General features: G+C 38.5%; 1 protein-coding gene across 1 annotated transcript in view; it reads left to right on the forward strand.

The window, feature by feature from the left end:
- LOC139742750 (uncharacterized) overlaps positions 1-19,494 on the forward strand; it is a 41,233-nt gene extending 21,739 nt beyond the window's left edge. Inside the window, exons 8-14 of the mRNA XM_071653271.1 lie at positions 4,435-4,590; positions 5,373-5,482; positions 12,883-13,148; positions 14,036-14,105; positions 14,840-14,956; positions 15,489-15,701; positions 16,555-19,494. Coding sequence (XP_071509372.1) covers positions 4,435-4,590; positions 5,373-5,482; positions 12,883-13,148; positions 14,036-14,105; positions 14,840-14,956; positions 15,489-15,701; positions 16,555-16,792 — 1,170 coding nt within the window. The 3' untranslated portion in view covers positions 16,793-19,494. The remainder of the gene's footprint in view (positions 1-4,434; positions 4,591-5,372; positions 5,483-12,882; positions 13,149-14,035; positions 14,106-14,839; positions 14,957-15,488; positions 15,702-16,554) is intronic.
- The last annotated feature ends 436 nt before the right edge of the window (positions 19,495-19,930 follow it).

Genomic DNA, 19,930 nt, shown 5'->3' on the forward strand with positions numbered 1-19,930 from the left:
ATCTAACACCGATGTTTTTACAGTGTATACTTGCACTAGAATGTGACTTTAAAAATTGATATCATGTAGTGTGTTATACTTTCCTACAACATTCAGATTCAATGCTCTTTCCTGTCAATTAGAAGAGTGGGGTAAGGGTATATACTAGGATATTTCTGGTGTGGGTACATCCATATGCGTAGGATAATGAGAGTAATGTATCACTTCAAAACGCAATAGCCATGGTAATTAAAAAGAACCCAGCAAACTGATACCACTTCGCTGCGGTAATTGCGCATAGAGTTTATATGGCGGTCATAAATCATGCCGTGATCTATATACGCCCATAAAGGCCCACGTGTGGCTGCAGCGAAACAAAAGTGAGCACATTGGGCGGGCACATGTAAACTGACGTACATGTATTATGAAAATGAATCTGTTGAAGTCGAACGACGCAATGGATGCTGATTACACTCCAACTCTCAGATTTGTATCATTTAGGCGTATCTATATTAAAAGGTCGATGTATATTGCAATTGACGTGATTGAGACTTCCCGTTGTGAATATGGTTTGTTTGTGTGTTATGTACACTGATTTGGGGTTTGCATATTTCGAACGTTATCTTTCAAAAGACCCTGAAATATCTATATATATATATATATATATATATATATATATATATGTATATACTGTTCGCACAGAGGTTCTGGCACCCACATCACCAAATTCCCATGATCTTGGTGAAATCATATTTCTATTTTGCTTCGTCTTTCAAGTAAGGAAGGAAAAGAACAACAACGACCGTGATTTGAGTCAGTTATATGATTACATGATGAATGCAGGAGGCATAGACGTGTGATGGGGCGAGCAAAATTAAGTCGATTGACATGCTCGGATAATTGGGGTGCAGCGAAATAAAACTGGACATGCATGGATGGAAAATTCGAAGAAAGGCGGCTGGTAAACTAATTGCTTTTCCAAGTCGCTTCGACGAAACTATAGTATCAACGTGAAACCCATTTTCCATTATTATTAATGCCTGTTTATGAAATTCGCCATTCCACCATGAAGACTGAATGTACGCGACGTAAAACCTCATGCGCATGCCATGTTAATTGCTGAGAATTTGTGTGTAATCTGCTGAAATGTTTTGGCGCTAAATTTATTCTTCGTACAAATCTTTGATAGCGCCAAATGTTGATTAATGCTTTTATTTTTCCTCGTTGTGGTGGCTTCTCTCTCGGCCCTTAGTTCAATCAAGATTCACACAGATGTAGTAGCATAAACTGTGCACGCAATCACACGCAAACACACACACATCAGGCACACACATACAACTTTTTCATTCATTCATTCATTTATTTTTCATTTCCAACAAAAACGTATAAATGTATTTCAAAAATTGAATACAGTGTATAGATTTCATTATACAAAGTAAAGGATATCACAATCAGTTATTTGCTTTTCTTGATTTAATCGAAGTTGTTTCGAGGCCATCATACTAGTAAAGCTTTGCTTTTGAAAGCAAATCTCTTACTTTTTTTTCTCGTGTAGTATGAAATTCATCCTCTTGATTAGATAAAGTTTTAAATGATGCGGTCGTGATGATGACGTTAGACATTGTAAATTAAGATACTGCTTTATAAACTGTTTAATCACAACTTCAATTTGTATGTCTTTCCGTCGCTTTGTTTTTTGCTATACTTTGTTTTTCGAGAAAAAAACAAAACAAAACCACCATTTGGGGAGAATACAACACATTCCCATTTGCGTCCTTACTTCCTCGGTCAATCTTTATGCTTTAAACAGTTGTCCGAACAGGGTTATATGAACGAAAATATCCATAAATGCGCAGTTGTCGTTGTGGAATCCATTTATTCATCATGCATTCTTCATTCGTATTGCCCATGGACAATTGATGGGATATTTTATTTGGAAGATCCCTGCGAGGATGTCTGTGACATTATTCCAAACCATACTCGCGCTTCTGACTGACATTTTGTAAGAGCGAAGTAAGATATAAATGTTTGCAGAAAGTAGAATAATCGGCTGATTCCCGGAAACAAAAAAGAACAAATAAAAAAAAATAAAGAAAGATGGGTTAAACTATACAATGGAGGTCAAAGTCACACGGAAGTAGGGCTACCGTGAACATGTGAGTGGATCTGATTTCGTTTAGAACTGATTCGAGAGCATGAGATATCATTGCTATCAAGAATTTATTGCAGTCGCGTGTGCGGGTCAAGAGATTTCGCTCCTTATGTTCCGTGCTGATGTGATATCCCTGCTCATCTTTCAAATAAATCATCCTCTACGAGGAGTACAATGCATTGTGAGTCACTCCACTTGCACTCAAAACTTTATTCGAAGACTATCGCGTGAATGGAGTGGGTTTCTGAATCACATGGAGGACGGTAATGTAGTCCGCAGACGAAACACGCAAAAAAAAACTACCTTGCCTTCTGCCGGCGGAGGAGAGAGCAGATGTGTTTGGCAGCAAAGGTGTAACAAGATAAGGGGGAGTCTGCACGCTTTCTGTATCAGCTGTTATACAGACACAGCTGGTTCTCTCTTACCGATCTGAGTACAGTATAAACTTTATGAAAACCGTGACGATGTAAACCGATAGTTCGAGTTTCTATCAGCTCATCTATTATGGAAACCAAAGCATCGGATATCCAGCCGTGCACTTGTCCAACTGTTCAATATGCTTGGAGAGGCAACCTCCGTTCTTGAGTGCAAGCGTTTCACGCACGGAAACAGTAGTATACAGATGCGAGATCACCTTTTTAAGATTATGAGATTTGAATCTTCATCTCATATCATGAAAGATGATCTTGTTTTCGATCTCGAGAAGTGTTTCTTTCGTCCATATTGATTCATAAATGGAACAGTAGAATCACTCGATACGGTAGTATTCTTTAAAGTACAATTAGAATATTATTTTCAGGCAAAAACTCAAAATGACAAATGTTAACGTAGCGTTTACAGAAACAAATCGTGACTTTATGTTATCGAAGAAGATAGATGCAAAAGTGGTGTTTGGTTTTTAGAATAGATTCCCGTAATGGGTCAACTCTAATAAACATTGAGCTGATAGCTGGACCAGCCAATTTTGCCAACTTGAAAAGAGCGTCGCACCTTTCCTGAGCCCTGTTGCATGAAAAAAGAGGCCATACTGAAGTCATAAAATCAAACGTAAAGTCAGGTATCGGCCAATCAGAATTGTGTATTCAGAGATATTTGATGGGGTGCTGCAAGCAAATCGAGTTACAATCAATCGCAAATATCTATTGCAAACTTTGCAATAGATAGATCAACGCAACTTTTGCAATCAATCGCAAGTTTCCGTTGCAAGAACGGAGCTTGCAATATTTAATTGCAAGTTGTCGTTGATTGCAACTTTCTTGCAACACCCCCTTGGGTTTGATTAGTATAGTCACTTGTAACAAAGGAGTTGGCGTTGGGACGCTACTCTCTCACGCGTTCACTTCCCTTGCCTTGTTAACAGCGTTTCAGACGCATATTCATTATAATATACGACGCATGAATGCTATGACCAGACCATAAAAGCGTCCCATGTATAAAATAAAGTATGTCGTACATATCAAAATACAAGAACTCTCCAGTCTGAAAAGGGGGTTAGTTTCGTATGAAAGATACTTGATGTGAAATACAATCCACGACGCCATTATCAAAGAATATTCTTCCCATGATAGGACACTTCGCTGGTAACTCTCTAAAATTCTTCGTCTTTTCTGTTGCTGTAATGTGAAAGTGGGCAATACAATTACCTTTTTCATAATATATACCAGATAACTGTATTGGTTTCTTTCAGTGCAATGTGTGGTCAAAGATATTAGTAACAAAGGCATGTCGAAAGCAAGAATGGAGGAACAAGTACTTTACTTTGGTTGAAAAAAAAAACCAACAACAGACACAACCATTCAATAAAGCTCGGCTGAGTAGCAGTGTGCAAAAGGAAAAAAAAATATCCTTGAAATTGACGTATAATGGAGAACCAAAATGTAATGCAATAGCCATTCATCGCCGTGAAAACTGGTTCTAAATAACCTCACGCCCTGACCCGAATATCTGCACACAATTGTTGCTAACCAAGCTCGCACCATGGTTCAAACGCAAGATACAATTCTCTCTCTCTCTCTCTCTTCTTTCTTTCTTTAAATTAACAATAACAACAATCATAACAAAGACTGGTGCATCATTACTTCGATACTCTATTGTCGTATTCACGAAATGATTGCATTCTTTGATAAAGACCACTTCAAGGATAATATAATCTAAAGCCAATTACCTGCAAGTTACTATATACTGTTGGTCGTTCTAATCTGTCAATCTTTTCTTGTCTCGACTGTCCCTCAATATCCTTATCGTCATCGTCGTCGATGTTGATGTGCATCTCGCTCTGCTTCTTCTGCATTCAACGACGTCAGAACGATCCGACGTACACACCGACCTGCACGTACTGGGACTTCGACCTGAACAACGGTCTCGGTGACTGGTCGACACTCGGCTGCGATCTGGTGGACGAGTCCGAAGACCAAGCCGTCTGCAGCTGTGATCATCTTACCAACTTTGCTGTTCTCATGGTAACCAATCGTTTGCCTATTTCTTTGCTTTTCCTTTTCGTTGCTGTTTCACCGATATCAAGTCATTGCTTTGCAATGCACACGTTTGGCATCGTCTGTTTTGTTTTCTCGAAGTAAGTAGGCTTACATGGTATTGCCAAAATTATTTTTATCTGTATACATTATTACAATTCATAGTTTGTAATGCTCTGGTATTAACCAACACACAAGAACAGAAATCTAACGCGCATTCTATATCAGAAAATTTTGCAGTAGTAGACTTATCTCAGAAGTGGATGTCTCGACAAACATAATTTCCAAACAAAGTAGGCAGGCTACAAACAACAATAATCGTTCATGATCCAGTTGTATCTCTATAAGATTGTTCGATTTCAAATCGGGACATACCACGTTATTGTAACTTTATCTCCCGAGCAAAGACACTTAACGTGTTTATTCTTCATTCAGTTGTCATCCAACTGAGAGGAAAATAAAATATCACAGCATTTTTGGCAAAACAAAGTTTCTGATTACTATAAGCAGGCCAGAAATATCATTATTACGAGACACAGACTGGTCCTTTCCACTATACAAGTGAAATATTGAACTGTCATTTCTTTGAAGTTTTGTAACTTATTTTCTCTGTTTGCCCCTTTCCTGCAATCCTCCTTTCTGTGTACCGATGAATTTATATCCTGCAACGAAAACATTTCTGCCTAAAGTTTTCCTCAATAACGTGTTTGTTTTCTCATTTTTCCTCTGAACCGCTGATCAATTTTGTCATTCTGACCTCTCCGTTCTAGGCACCCAGCTACGGCTGTCATCCGTACGCGCTTGACATCGTTAGCCAGGTCGGTTGTGTGGTTTCAGCGCTGGGGCTGATAGCTACCATCGTGACCTACGTCATGTTCGGGTAAGCCACATCATGAGAATATTTACCAAGTTCAGTATAAAATTATGTTAAAGAGGCAGTGTTCTCCGTGTATGTACATACAGATTTCGTTAACTCCATGCGTTGCCCTTTAACGTTATGAATTCTACAACAATTGGGGATACTATAAATAGTGTAGTGACTATCGTGAAGTTGATAAGGTAGGATTTCACTAATTTCACTTGTAATGAATCAATTGACGTCTTACTGGGTGAAAGAGAGGCAATTTCCCTGCTTCTTTTTTAATAGTATCGTTGTATTTTTGTGACATAACAACTGGAGAGTTTAAATCTACAGATGGGTGCAGACAGAATTTCCGAACAATTTAGTAAAGTGCGAAAGGATTTTCCAGTGCTCAGCAAACTTTGACAGAATGTGTGTTTCACAAAACCTTTTGTGGTTTTTCAGGAAACGGACATACCATCACATGGGTTGCAAAAAGCGAAACCACCTTGTATACAGTCGTGGGAAAAGAAATGAAGCACATGCGATTGCCTTACCCCATGATCAGTTTGCTGTTTGTTTGTTGCTGTGTATGTGTCTTTGTCTCTTTATATATATATATATATATATATATATATATATATATATATGTATATATATGTTTCTTTTGTTTTTTTATTTTTGTTTTTGTCTTTTTTTTCTATGTGAAAACTCTTGTCACGGTTCCACTCAGAGAAAAAAAAAGGGACATTGACTGCAAGTGACACAGTGCAGGGCGGAATAATGCCATTCATTAAAAGAAAACAAAAACATATTTGAGTATGATATACGAGCTATGACATTGATTGCGTCAGGGATGCACCTTTCAGTGGCGAGCAGGTGTGATGCGTCACGTGGTCACAGCATTTGGGACGATGATGGTGCAAATTTGCATATTTTGATCGCGATCTTTGCTTGTAGTTGTGGTACGGGATGGCAAAAAGTGCATCTCTGTGCTATTGCATTCTACCATGGAGCTACTAGTGAAGAGTAACTCCATAATTCCGCGATCGATTTCCCCAACTGTTCCATTATATATCGTGTGAGAGAGGGAGCGATTATTTACAGGAACGAAATTTCTGAGCGTCTGTTGCGTTAAGAAGGAAACATTCGTTGATCACTTGTTGCTATAGCAACGTCGGTGACTATCCAAACCTGAATACCGTTTCAGTTGCGAATTCCCGGGGGCCAGACAGATACTAACCCCCAAAACATTGTTATTGCGATGGGTCCCACATCTGTTCTGGTGGGTATATTGGTGAGTTCAGAAGGTTCGGTAGCGATCGTTTGGGACAATGAACTTGGAGCAACCGCCGTAGGATGGCTGCGTGTTGCCCACACATGGTATGACAATTACATATCGTTTCTTGTTGTGTGAACGCGCCGTGGAGCTGGAATGTCGCTTCCGAAGTCAATGGGAATTTCGCATAGTGTCTCACGACATTACATGTTCAGGTACATTGCATTCCAAGGGATATTGAATTAGACCGCAACAGACAAGATGAGTCTGGATATTGCCAGTTTTGAATACGTGTGTCTGGGTGTGTGTTTTTTTTTGTGTGTGTATGTGTGTGGGTGTGTGTCTGTATGAGTGTGTGTGTGTCCGGGTGAAAAAAAATCCCATTGCATTCAGCATGCATACGGTATTTTATTTGGTGTAACGACCATGAATTCGACTCAGGGATATAAAGTATAATCCCCCTCAAAAACACAAGAACACAAAAATGACAATACTGTTTTAAATCATGACTATATTCTAAAGCTATCGAAGCAAATTTGGGTTTGAGAAGTAAAATATCACGGATCACATGTTACTCGCAGACCAAAAAAAAAAAAAAAAAAAAAAAACACTTTTTCAGGTATATTGTACATGGTTTGAAATATTTTGAAAATGAATAAAATCTTGTTCGTGCAGATATTCCCATCAAAAATTGAGAAGTGTTTTCCCGAAGATGACTCTAAAAAAATGCAAGATTTTGATACACAAGGTTAAACAAGAGCGTTAAAGATAAGTATTGAAACATTAAAAAGGTACAAGGTACGGGCTTTAGGAAAAATTTGACATAATTTTCTTTCCATTGCGTTATCTCAAAATGTGTGCTGCACGCTATTCGTAATACAAATAAAGGTGCCAATATTTGCCTCAGGGTCGTTATGTACTTGTCACCTTGTGCGCGTTTCATGTCATGTTCTTATTCTCTATATAGTTCACGAAAAAACAACCAAATTACATCCCAACGTTACGCCCCGTGTAGGCGACAGTGCTAACTAAAATAATTTGGGGGCAACTGTTATTGAAGGTCATTGCAGGGATAAATTTACTTGCAGAAAGTGACTGGATTGGTGAAAAAAACATAAACCCTAAGAGGACAAAACGGGTGGTTGCATGTATTTCCTCTTTCTTCTAGATCCCTCCGCCCCCCCCCCCAACTTTTTGATGAGCTTTTTATTTCCGTGAACACGTTGTTATCCTGGCTCATTGTCATCCGTATTACAACGCGACAGTGGCGTCATGTAAACCAATAAATGTGTGCAAGCTTGTGTAGTACGATCGTGTGTTTGTATATATGTGTTTGCAGGTGTGTCATATGCTCGAAACTTTGCCAGGAACATTGGTTTATGAAAAGAAGATCAAGTGACTCGCGAGTAATCGCACTTAAAGAACAAGTCCACCTTCATAGACATGTGTGTTGAGTGAATGCAACAATATTAGTAGAACACTTTAGTGAAAGTTTGAGGAAAATCTGACAATCCGTTCAAAAGTTATAAATTTCTGAAGTTTCTGCTCACTCAAGGCTGGATTAGAAGACGACTATAGCTTGTGATGCCACATGAGTACAACGATATAAAGAACGAATGAAGAAAATTCAACATATTTTAACTTTTCTCGGCTAACAAAACAACACTTAAAGGGATATTACAGTATTGGTGGAGATGAGAATTGGGCTTTTAACTTTTTGCGAGATACCAAGAAAACACTTATGATGTAGTACAGAGCATACCATTTTAAGGGGAATTCAAAGTTTATTTGATGAAAATCGGGTTTGGAATGACTGAAACATCCAAAAACAAAGTAAAACAAAGCGATCATAATAAAGTGTGGGTCCCACACTTTATTAGAATCGCTCTTTTTTGGATATCTCAGCCGTTTCAAAACCAATTTTCACCAAATAAACGTTGAATTCCTCATAGAATTACATGCTCTTTCATATTTCATAAGAGGTTTCTCATTATCTCACAAAAAATGTTAGAAACCTGAAATTAGGTCTGAACCAAAACTGTACGATCCCTTTAACTTCTCTCTTTCAGAAGGCAGGGGGAATAATATTACCCTTAACATGTGTCAGTAACAAGTCGAAGAAATGTGCACTTTATTCAAAAAGTAAAGTTTTGTGAAATTCTCTTTTTATTTTCTTTATATGGTTGTACGCATATGACATCATACACTGTAGTAGTCTTCTCATCCAGCAGTGACTACGCAGATACTTTAAAAATGCATAACTTTTGAACGGATTATCCAATTTTCCCCAAACTTTCACTGACGTGTTCTTCTAATATTGCTGCATTCACTCAATCCACATGTATATGAAGGTGGACTTGTCCTTTAAGGTTTATGAGGGGTTTTTTTTATGCCTCCGCCAACGAAGTGGCCGGAGGCATTATGTTTTCGGGTCGTCCGTACGTCCGTCCGTCCGTCCGTCCGTCCGTCCGTCCCGTTTTGTTTTTGTCGATATCTCAAGAACCGCGAGGTGGTTTTGCATCAAACTTGGTATGGGGTATATCCTGGGGGATGATACTTTGTTTGGATTTTAGGGTCACGGGGTCAAAGGTCAAAGGTCACAGGTTATTTTGTGAAAAAAAGGCTGAAATTTCATGTTTTTCTCCATATCTTGCAAATGGTTCAAGGTATCTTCATGGAACTTAGTATATATGCATGTACCGATGGGCAAGGTCAACTCCTCAAAATATCACTACTTTCCTTATATTCATGCAATGCCTGAAGGATTTTTTTAACTTGATGTATGCATGTATTACCCAATATATATTCTGTGGGAAGTTTCGTGCCAAAAGGTCAAAGGTCAAGTGAAAGTGCTAAATTGCACTTTTTCCTCCATATCTCAAAAGTAACTCAAGGTATTATCGTGAAACTTACATATTTATGCATGTTCTACCTAACAGTGATTCTCTTTGGAACTGTGAGGTCAAAGGTCAAAGGCCAGGTTTAGATAATACTATTTTACCATTTGATACTGAAATTATATTTTTTCTCAATACCTTGAAAATTACTCAATGCATAAACTTATAAAAGGGTCTAAAGTCAAGTAAAAATCATCAGATCCCCCAAATACCTGCACTCTGACGTTTTAATCATTCATCCAATTGAACCTAGTTCTTGGAAAGTGAACATTCAGCACATTTGTGGCGAACCTGTCATTTTGATATTTTGCCAGTTGTGTGAAACTGTCATCACACATTGTCAAGACATTGTACTATAGACCTATTAGGAGAACCATGCATTATGGCGGAGGCATACCAGTCGCCGTAGCGACATTTCTAGTTTTAGTATGCTATTCAGAAAACGCTCGTTTTGTTGTATCATGCGTGGTAGTTTATTTCGGCGTCATGAAAGTGGATTTATCAGCAGTAGGACATTTGCATCACAATGTCAAAATGTCTCGATCCATATACGTACATAAAATGTGCGGTTGCGCTTTTTTTTTTCATGCCTCGAAATATTATGGACAAACAGGCTTAATGCAGACATATACTCTTTGTACCTATAATGGTAACAAGGAATGTGAGAGGTAGGTTACATCAGGAAAGTATGAGAGAATAACCACTCACACCTCAATGGTAATAAACCGATTTGCAGTTCCACTTTGCGCATGAGTAGAAAAAAGTAATTCGTACCAACAGGCATGCTGGTTTTTAAATTCACCAGGGGGGGGGGGGGTTTCATAAAGCTGTTCGTAAAGTTACGAACGACTTACGAGCGACTGGCGATCAGTTCTTGTGCTGAATTATGGAAATTCTGATAGGTATAGCATATCAGAACTGATCACCAGTTGTTCGTAAGTTGTTCGTAACTTTACAAACAGCTTTATGAAACAGGGACCAGGATAAGCATCTGTGATTTAATGAATATTCATGAATTCCTCATAGATGCTGCTTGCAGCATATCCACCTGACAGCAAAAGTGGCATTTGGCAAGAGCAAAAGAAAGAAATTCTGATACATTCAATGCAAAATAATGAAATGGATGCTTTCCCAAATGTTAATTGACGAATCATTCTGGTCATCTGGTCTACGCAAGTTCATTCTTTATTTGAACAGGATTGATGGATCCCATAAAGTGTTTTATAAATCTTATGCATAAAATTTGTCGCTCTGAAAACGAGTGAAGTGCCCCTATGACCGACTGAGGAAAAAGAAAGGTCATTCGTACCAGTGTGCCCGTGAGCTAAACTGCAAACTGACTTGTACAAAGAGACTTGTTGGGTATTCCACTGCAGAAGTGTGGAAAAAGAAAAAAAGGGGTATACTCGACGTGACGGTAAACATTAAAAGGGACTTGGGCGGGGTGGCTGGGGAGATAGTAAATATGGGCATGTCTTCGCGTCTTAAAGACGTTTAACTTGCTCATGATTAATTTACCAGTTAATTCCAGGTAATTTCATTTGCCGGGCTTCCTCTTAAAACTTGTGAGCGTTGCCGAGGAGACTGCTTTGCCTCATTTTGTGGGCAAAAAGGGAACGAATCTGCCACGCGTTGTACCTTATTCTAGTGCATATTGCAATAAAGGAAGTTGTTCATAATCAGCCATTGACAACAGGATCAAACATTTAATCTGAGTATTCTAGTAGAGACACATGCGCGACCTCTAAGGATCAGATGTGCTTTTTTTAATGATCTGCAGTTCACGGTAAAACGACTTACCACAGAGAAATCGAGAGAGGTTCATGTATGGAGTAAGAACATTTGGATGGCTGTCCTATAATTGAGCGTTTCCCTTTTGTCACTTTAATTCAGCAAGTCTGTCGTTGGAAATTTCCCACAATCAACATTAAACCGTTCATTTATTGGATGGCTAAGAGTGATGGAGTACGTCCATTGTTCGAACCACATACATCATTACGTCGATACTAGGTCAAGATTCTGCCACAAGTATACCTATCATTGTAAATGACCCTATATCTACGACCTACATTATAACTGCACTCTGTGCAGGACTTTCGATTTGATTTTATGCATATAAAGGAAGTCATGTCTACGTTGTAAAATCCGCGATATCTATCCTATAGCGAGTCATAGACCTCTTGGCTGAGGCTGTGTATATTGAGAACTTAGCTCGAATGTTCTGGAGGAAGACTTGCTACTTATAGGGAAAATACAAGCTGGCTTGGTGTAAATGCAAGGAAAGAATTTCATTGAGACAGTTAGTAAAGTGCTTCTGCTTCAAAGGGCGATTGAGACAGATCTGGCATGCCTTAACCTGCCGCTTCAGTAAATGTTGTAATTCTTCATAAAATATAGGGTAAAGGAATGTATGGCGCACCCAACTGGTGAACAGTCACACATACATCATCAATATTGATTAATATCATCGGTTAGTCAACTTGAGGCAAGCTTTCATTCATGTTCCTGACTAAGAGAAAATTACCCAAAGCTTGCCTTGTATAGTAATATACAAATGATGCACAGGATAGAGTGCATTAGTGGAGATGTAGCGCACTCGAGGGTATTTACAATTGTGAAACATGCACGAGGCGAAGCCGAGTGCACGAAATAATCCTGTGTATCATTTGTTTTATAAAATGGGTCGAAAACTAACAGCATTTTTCACGTACCTTTGTGGGTCAATACCAGTCAGCTACATGTAGTACTCGCTCAAGTCAAAAAGTCAAGATGTCCGAAGATGTTCGTCCCAAACATCTACGCACGTCGCACTCGGAAATCCCGCACATACAAGTATTGTACGTATAAGAGTATACGTACGCCACATGTTATGCACAAGAAAGGCCGGCCGGCAGCCCGAACTAGAAGTTGTTTACAGGATTGACAGCGCCTATAGTAGCGCGCGACGCACTTGTAACAACTGATTGAGTGCGTACTGCTAGTGTAAACATTGTGACGTCAGGTCGTGCATGTTAGTGAGAAATTAATGCACGCACACGTGACTCATTTCAGCGCTTCCAATTGGCTACATTCTTGAACCCATTTTATAACAAATAATAATGCAAACTTGATTACTGGGAGATAAATTTATCCAGTACCAGCGTGAGAATCGGAAAGTTCGTTACCAAATTGTTGTGAACGGGGAGGTGATACCTCAATTTAACTAGTAAAATGGTAAGACAGTCAATTTTGAAGAATGGTCTGATTTTCTACGCTAACAACAGGAAGCAGATGGGTCAGACGCCACGTCTCATCATGATCCAGTGGTGTATCTCCCTCCTATGTCTCTACGTCGTGTTCATCGTCGGGATCGACCAGACGCACTCGAGCACGGGGTGCACGGTGGTCGCCGCCCTCCTCCACTACTTCACCCTGGCGTCTGTGCTGTGGATGGGCGTAGAGGGCGCTAATCTCTACATTCTCCTGGTTCGTGTGCTGGACGTGCCCGCGACAAGACGGTTCATTCCGATCGCGTGCGCCGTCGCTTGGGGTAAGACACTTTAGTGTTTGTGGTGTGAAACCATGTTGTCTGCTTATAACTGCCATTATCTTTTTCTTTCTAATTCTAGGAAGGTAAAGGTAAAGTCCCAGTACTAGTCTTATAACAGTCTATTTGGGGTTGAAAACACATTGTTAAGATGTCCTTCCTTGGTTTCGATACCCAATCACAGTCAACAAAGTGCATTGACATGCATCACAGTAGAGTTTGATAATCAGCAAGATTTTCTGGGAAGGACGGTGATGTGCAACTTCAGAGTTGCCAATTATAGCTACAATGGAAAATTTAGTTTTGTGTATCGCTGTAATTATTCATTACGAATGAGTATTAGCAGCTCCAAACATTGTACAACAGAAATTACAGGGAAATGTGAGAACAATACCTGCTTAATTTCTAGAACACTGTTACAAAAAAAAAAAATCGTAGAAAGTTTCACTGTTCTGGTCTTGTCTTATGATTATGCAAATCATGTTGTACTCCTGAAACCAATCTTAGCTCGGTCACAGTAATAGTTCACATTTTAGTTTTTTTTTCTTACTTTGCACCATTACATCATCTGGTCTTATCTTCTATCCTTTCTCCGTTTCTTTTTCACAAACACTGATTACTCGGGGCTTACAGCCAAACAAGCTTGCTTTCATGTAGGTCCCGTCATACTTTTCTTTGATCAACCCCATCTCGATTTCGATTTTGACCAGTTATTATTACATATAATCATTGTGTTATCACCATGTATGTTGTTCGTGTTTTGCACATTGTTTACAAGGTGAAAGAACTTCTTTGATTTCTGTTATAATGTCCATAAATGATAAGTATAGAAATAAAAAATGAATTGAAAAAAATGAATTTAATTGAATGTCTCTTTTATTAATTTATAGGTATCCCAATAGGGTTTGTGATGTTGGGAGTTTTCCATCGTGGTCCAGAGAAGTACAGAGAAGGGAGCTTGTAAGTTCAATTTCAAGTTTCTCTGATTTTTGCCCTCATGGGTATTTTGAAATGAGTTACTTAATTTTACATTGTATATCAAACATTTCCTTACATTATAACGAGGCCATCAGTCCAGTCAAGCCATGCTTATGCTGACGGTTTCCTGCTTCCTTGTTGAATCAAATCTACTTCCTTTTCAGCATTAATAAGCAACCTTAAATGTTTAACAATGATTTTGTTATGCATGTAGTGTAAACTGCACTTTTGTATTGCTCCTTTATCATTTGGTTATGTTTTGTTTAAATTTCTCACACCCATGTAATTTATTTTGATTTGATTTGAGAAGCAGAATAAATACGAACGAACGAATTACTCAACTCTATAAGAGCGAGATACGAAACACAAATATGACAAACACTATTGGAAAAAAGTTAAGAAATGAAAGTACTGCACATGCCCTATCTAGGTATTATCACTAAATATGCAATCATAATTTCAATATTGACAGAAAGTGCATTATCGGTGGGACATGAATGATTATCGAAGAAAATAGTTGCTAGACGTGTGCCATTCCAGATAATTATGTACATGTATCTATAATGTAATTATACTGCTAATGAATGTGATTGTGATGTTTAATGTGTATGGCGTGTTTGATCTATGAGTGTTCTTACCATTAATTGGTTCGTTGTCGTCTGGTTTGAATCATGACACGCCTAAATGTTAGAACGTGATTTCTTTTCCCACATAAGCTGCTTCTTGTCTCGCGGTCCGCATTTCATCTACACACTCCTCCTTCCACTTGCGGTTGTACTGCTTGCCAACGTCGTCTGCTACGTGATTGTTATGAGGACCCTCATATGCTCGAGGTATGGTGTCGTTAGAAAACAGTACTTCATATAATTGACATCAGTGACTATAGAAAATACAATACATATATCAGAACATGATAATTCATGCCAAACGTGAAATTTATATACGAAAAAGCGACAGAGAAGACTCGCAATAAAATCCTTATTTGGAGCCGGCGATTGTTTCCTAATATATAGTTCGGTTGCAGCTGTGACACAAGGAAAATACTTTAGCACAGTTCATCTGTCTATCTATCTATCTATCTATCTATCTATCTTATCTTATCTTATCTATCTATCTATCTATCTATCTATCTATCTATCTATCTATCTATCTATCTATCTATCAATCTATCTGTCTATATCCATCCATCTATCTATCTATCAATCTATCTATCTATCTATCTATCTATCTATCTAATTTTATTGGATTAAACATTAAATGTTATTTCTAGAAAAGGCACATTGTAAATGTGCATTCACGCGATGCCGTGAAGAAAGAATATTTTCGCAAAATCTATGTTTGTTGTTTCTGCTGTCGTCCCGTCAGAGCAAAAATCCGAGTGATCAAGATGGAGAAGGGGAAGTTACACGACCTCGCCACGAGGCTTCAGCAGGCCCTTGCCATCGGTCTCCTCATGGGGCTCACCTGGCTGTTCGGCTTCTTTGCCATCGGGAAACTTGCGGCTGTTTTCGCCTGGCTCTTCTGCATCTGTAACTCGCTGCAGGGCGTCTGCATCTTCTTGCTCTTCTGCATTTTTCGGTAAGACTTTAGTTGTTTCTCAATTGAAACCATGTTTTAGCCCATCAAGTGCAGGTGGAAAAGGGGGGGGGGGGCGGTCAGAAGTTCGTTACCATTAAATTTGTAAACCTATCTTTCACTAAATATCTTATTTTTGAGAAAAAATAACTGGAACATGTTAGATTCGTTACTGGTGTGCATAATCGGAAAGAAATTTTGCAAATTGAAAGAGCAACAACAATTTTAGTCATCTAAAGTGTTGTTGCTTGAGGAATCCAAACTTTATAACCAAGAATATGAAGAACATGCAATTCTAGAATCTTAATCTGCCATATAAAATGTCTGAGTGAATGGTAAAAATCATTAGAGAATGCAGTTTCTGTGATAATCTAACGGGCTTCCGTCCAATCAGACATCGTAACAATGTTTGTTCCTCCACGTTCACCATGCACTACGTCTTGTAGTGGTAATATAAGTCTTATGTTAAAACTGGTATAGGTCCTACTAGGACTACAAGACCGATCTACAAAGAATGTAAGATGATCATTGTAAGGATCACTTTATCATGGTTTCAGTGCTAAAATGCAATCTACACTGGTTTGAATTTGACTTGAATAAGCACATTAATTCAACCGCGCAACAATATCAAAATTTGTGATAGTTAAAATACACCATTGTTCACATACCAGTGCCTTGAAGTCTTCGAAAAAAGAAAATCTGTTTGTTTTATCAGTTCACGCTACAGTTTCAGAAAATTTGTACGAACAAACAAATGAATATGCAAACTTTATTCTTCTGTTACATGTCTTCATGTTGTTTTCCCTTCTCTTCCACTGTTTCTTCCTGTTTCTTTCGTTTTTCGTTCTACTGATAGTCCGGAGCTGCGCAGGGCGTGGAAAAGACAGTGCTGTCCGTCGCTCAAACTGCGCCCCCAGCGTCGCGGAACGGCCAAGAGCTCGGAGTTGGACAATCTGCGTTGCAGTCGCAGTACAAGTGTTCGGGAATCTTGCTTGCGATCGACGACTGCAAGTGGGAACACGTGGAACCCCACGGGAAAACTGCACAGGGAGTTTTCCTCAGAGTCCACCTGTAACAGGACCCTTTCGGGATGAGAATAATCCCGCAGACTCACAATGTAGTCCCGTCATGGTACTCAGAAGGCTCAACGGCCGAACGTCATGAACAATAACGAACGGTGTTCTGGATCCTAAAAAAGTCTATCAGCGTTCTCGTAAAGTGAAGGTGGTTAGGGGCATTTGAGATGCCTAATGCTATGTTGTGAGCATGTGCCATTATGGGATAGGAAGTATTGATGTGAACCGGATGATGGAACAATCGACGTGTAATACCAGGAATTTTCACCACCCTGTTCGCACACAAGCTGCCGACACGGTTCAACCAGGGTGTTGGCCTGTTGGTGGACCATTTTTCTTCTTCTTCGTATGCGGAGGCACATATCGTATTTGCTTGAATGAGGATGAATAAAAATGAATACTGTCCTCAGTTTATTAATGAGATACGTATTAATGCTGCTGATTGTTGTAATGAGTAGAATGAAACGAAAAGAAAAGAAAAAAAAACATCGGCAAAAGTTAACAGCTGTTTGATTGCAAACTATATAATGCGATGTGTTTAGAAGCGCGAAAGAGATGGCAAGTGGATGGCAAGGTGTTTGATTTCTGAATACCTTTACGTTATTCATTTCAGTTGGATAATGTTGCTCTTTGTATCGGTGCTATCGAGTCGAATGGGAGTGTCGTTTGATTAGTTTGTTTTCTTCTCTTTGTACTTAATTAGATCCCGGGAAGATGATGCTGACAATACCATTAGTGATGCTTGGCCACAATGTGGAGAAGTTCGAACGTGGAGAATGGCTTGTCGCAAATTGCTCAGGGCAGAAAGATGAAACATGTTCTTTCATTTCATGTCACTCTTCTTGTTCCATGTTATATATTTCCCATCTTCAGACAGTATATGAAGGAGCACTGAATTCTTGATTCGATGGAGTTCGGTCCCTGAAAGCAAAATGACTCTTGGGAATATTTCTCATCCTTTTCCGAGAGACTGTTTCAAAACGATCTTGAAAATGAAGCACGGAGCATTATTTAACCAAAATCCAAAGAGTGTTGAAAGTGACGCAAGTGTGATGTTGGACTCTTTGGGAACGGTTTCGATTTTTATACTGATTTATGTAAATAATATTTGTGTATTTATTCGAGAAACCAGCTTCCCCGAAGAAGCAAATCTTTCTCCTAGCATTGATTGATCACCACACCCAATGTCACATAATATACGAAATACCTTGCCTTACCGCGAATGGTGTTCACGCATGCACAATACTAGATACAGCCAAAGGGAACAGGCGTTATTCCGCCTTAAAGCTTGCATCTTCATTCATCCAAAGAATTAACCACGTGAGACCGGAAACATCGGGGTTTCTGCTGAGAGGATGTCCGGGGACTTACAGAATTTATAGAGTCGGTTCATCCGATCTCTCTCATGCTTGTTGTCACGTTACTACGATTCGCATACTAGAAATGTTGTTCAAACTCTTCGACATCGTTCACAAGCTGCAGCTCTCTGCAGTTCGAGGTGAATCGCCCGAACTTGAACAAACTTACTGCGTTATCGATTCGAGGGATGACTCAATTACATGAGATATTGATGTTGTTTGCTCTCATACCAAGGTAATATATCTATATCCAGGGCTCAACATTAGTGGTGGACGGTGGCCCGGACCACGAACAATTTATGTCGGGCCACCATTAAAAAAAAAGTTATCTCTTTATGGTTTGTTTGGGCAACTGAGACTCAAAATGGATCATTGCATTTGTTTTTGTTTCGGGCCACCAAAATTTCATATTTCAAGATTTTAGTGGACAAACGTGCCTCAAGAGGAAAAGAAAGTTAGTGTTGAGCCCTGCTATGTCTACATCTATAATCATCTTTCTGATTATATTATACAAATTATATAATTTCATTTGCTTTGCTTTCAAAGTTGTTATATACAAGAATGTATATTTTGTGTGAACCATTTCTTCGTAATTTATTTTGTTTATACTATGACATAAGATGGACACCAATACACTATATATCTTTTTCTGAAATGTACATGTCTGTAAAGGTCCTTGTGATTAATTTGCTACACAAGCACAAGAGAGTGGTAACGTAGTAATCAACACTTTTCTTGATGATCTATGATATGTAAAAATGTGCCAAATATATACCCAATGCAAGCTGTGAATATCTTTTAAATCGAGTAGTTCCAAAACCAAGGATGTTCATGAAGCTCCAATATAGCTCTCTAGTTTTGTGAATTTTCTGGAATATTATTTTTAGATCACGTATTTTATCTATTTCCAAATACTGTGTATTTATTTATTCACTTCTTATTCATTCATTTGTGCTTTTATCAATCAAATAATTAATTATTATTCCATCGATTTGCTTGACTTATTCCTGCGTTTGCCGAATAGATTATTATTTAATATAATCACTTATTTTCTCTGAATTTGCTTGGTTGTTACCTATTGTTATCTCTTGATTTATTTCAATTATTCCTGAGTTTACACTGAAAAAGAGTAACAAGTGTTGACATAGTACACGCAATCAGTAAGCTTCGATCAAAATACACGCAATTAATCCACTCAGTTCATATATCAGGTGACAGGTTGTTATTAGCACCGAGGACTGGAGCAATTATAATTATTTCTAGATGGAGTCATTGTAAGAGACGGTACAGAAGCCTTTTTCATATGCGAAGAGTATTTCGCACTGAGCTTAATTACACATTGCACACTTCCGATTTCTTACCTTTGTTAAGGTTTTTTTTTTTTAAATCAGATTAGATTTTTTTTTGGCTCGATCTTTATATATATAATCATATATATATATATATATATATATATATATATATATATATATATTTTTTTTTTTTTTGGGGGGGGGTTGTATAAGTATCTTGCCTGTTTTAATCATGATAATCGTGTGACTGCAAGGAATACTGCTCTCCTGTGCACAGCAACATTCGTGAACATATCTTGCAATGACGGTGCGCTATTAGATTATAAATGAATGAATCGCATCCATGAAATCTCTAAATGCATGTGATGACAAGCATACATTCCATTCACATAAAATGGCAGAGCTCGCTCAGAGGTTATCGTGTCTTTTCTTTTTCTTTTTTCCGAAGATATATCGTAATAATTAGCCCCATGCCTAATTGCCTGTTGGTGTCAACGCGAAAGAGT

Source organism: Diadema antillarum, unplaced genomic scaffold, assembly GCF_040938485.1.
Source record: "Diadema antillarum isolate AM-2024a unplaced genomic scaffold, OU_Dant_1.0 seq00001018_RagTag, whole genome shotgun sequence".
Taxonomy (NCBI): Eukaryota; Metazoa; Echinodermata; class Echinoidea; order Diadematoida; family Diadematidae; genus Diadema; species Diadema antillarum.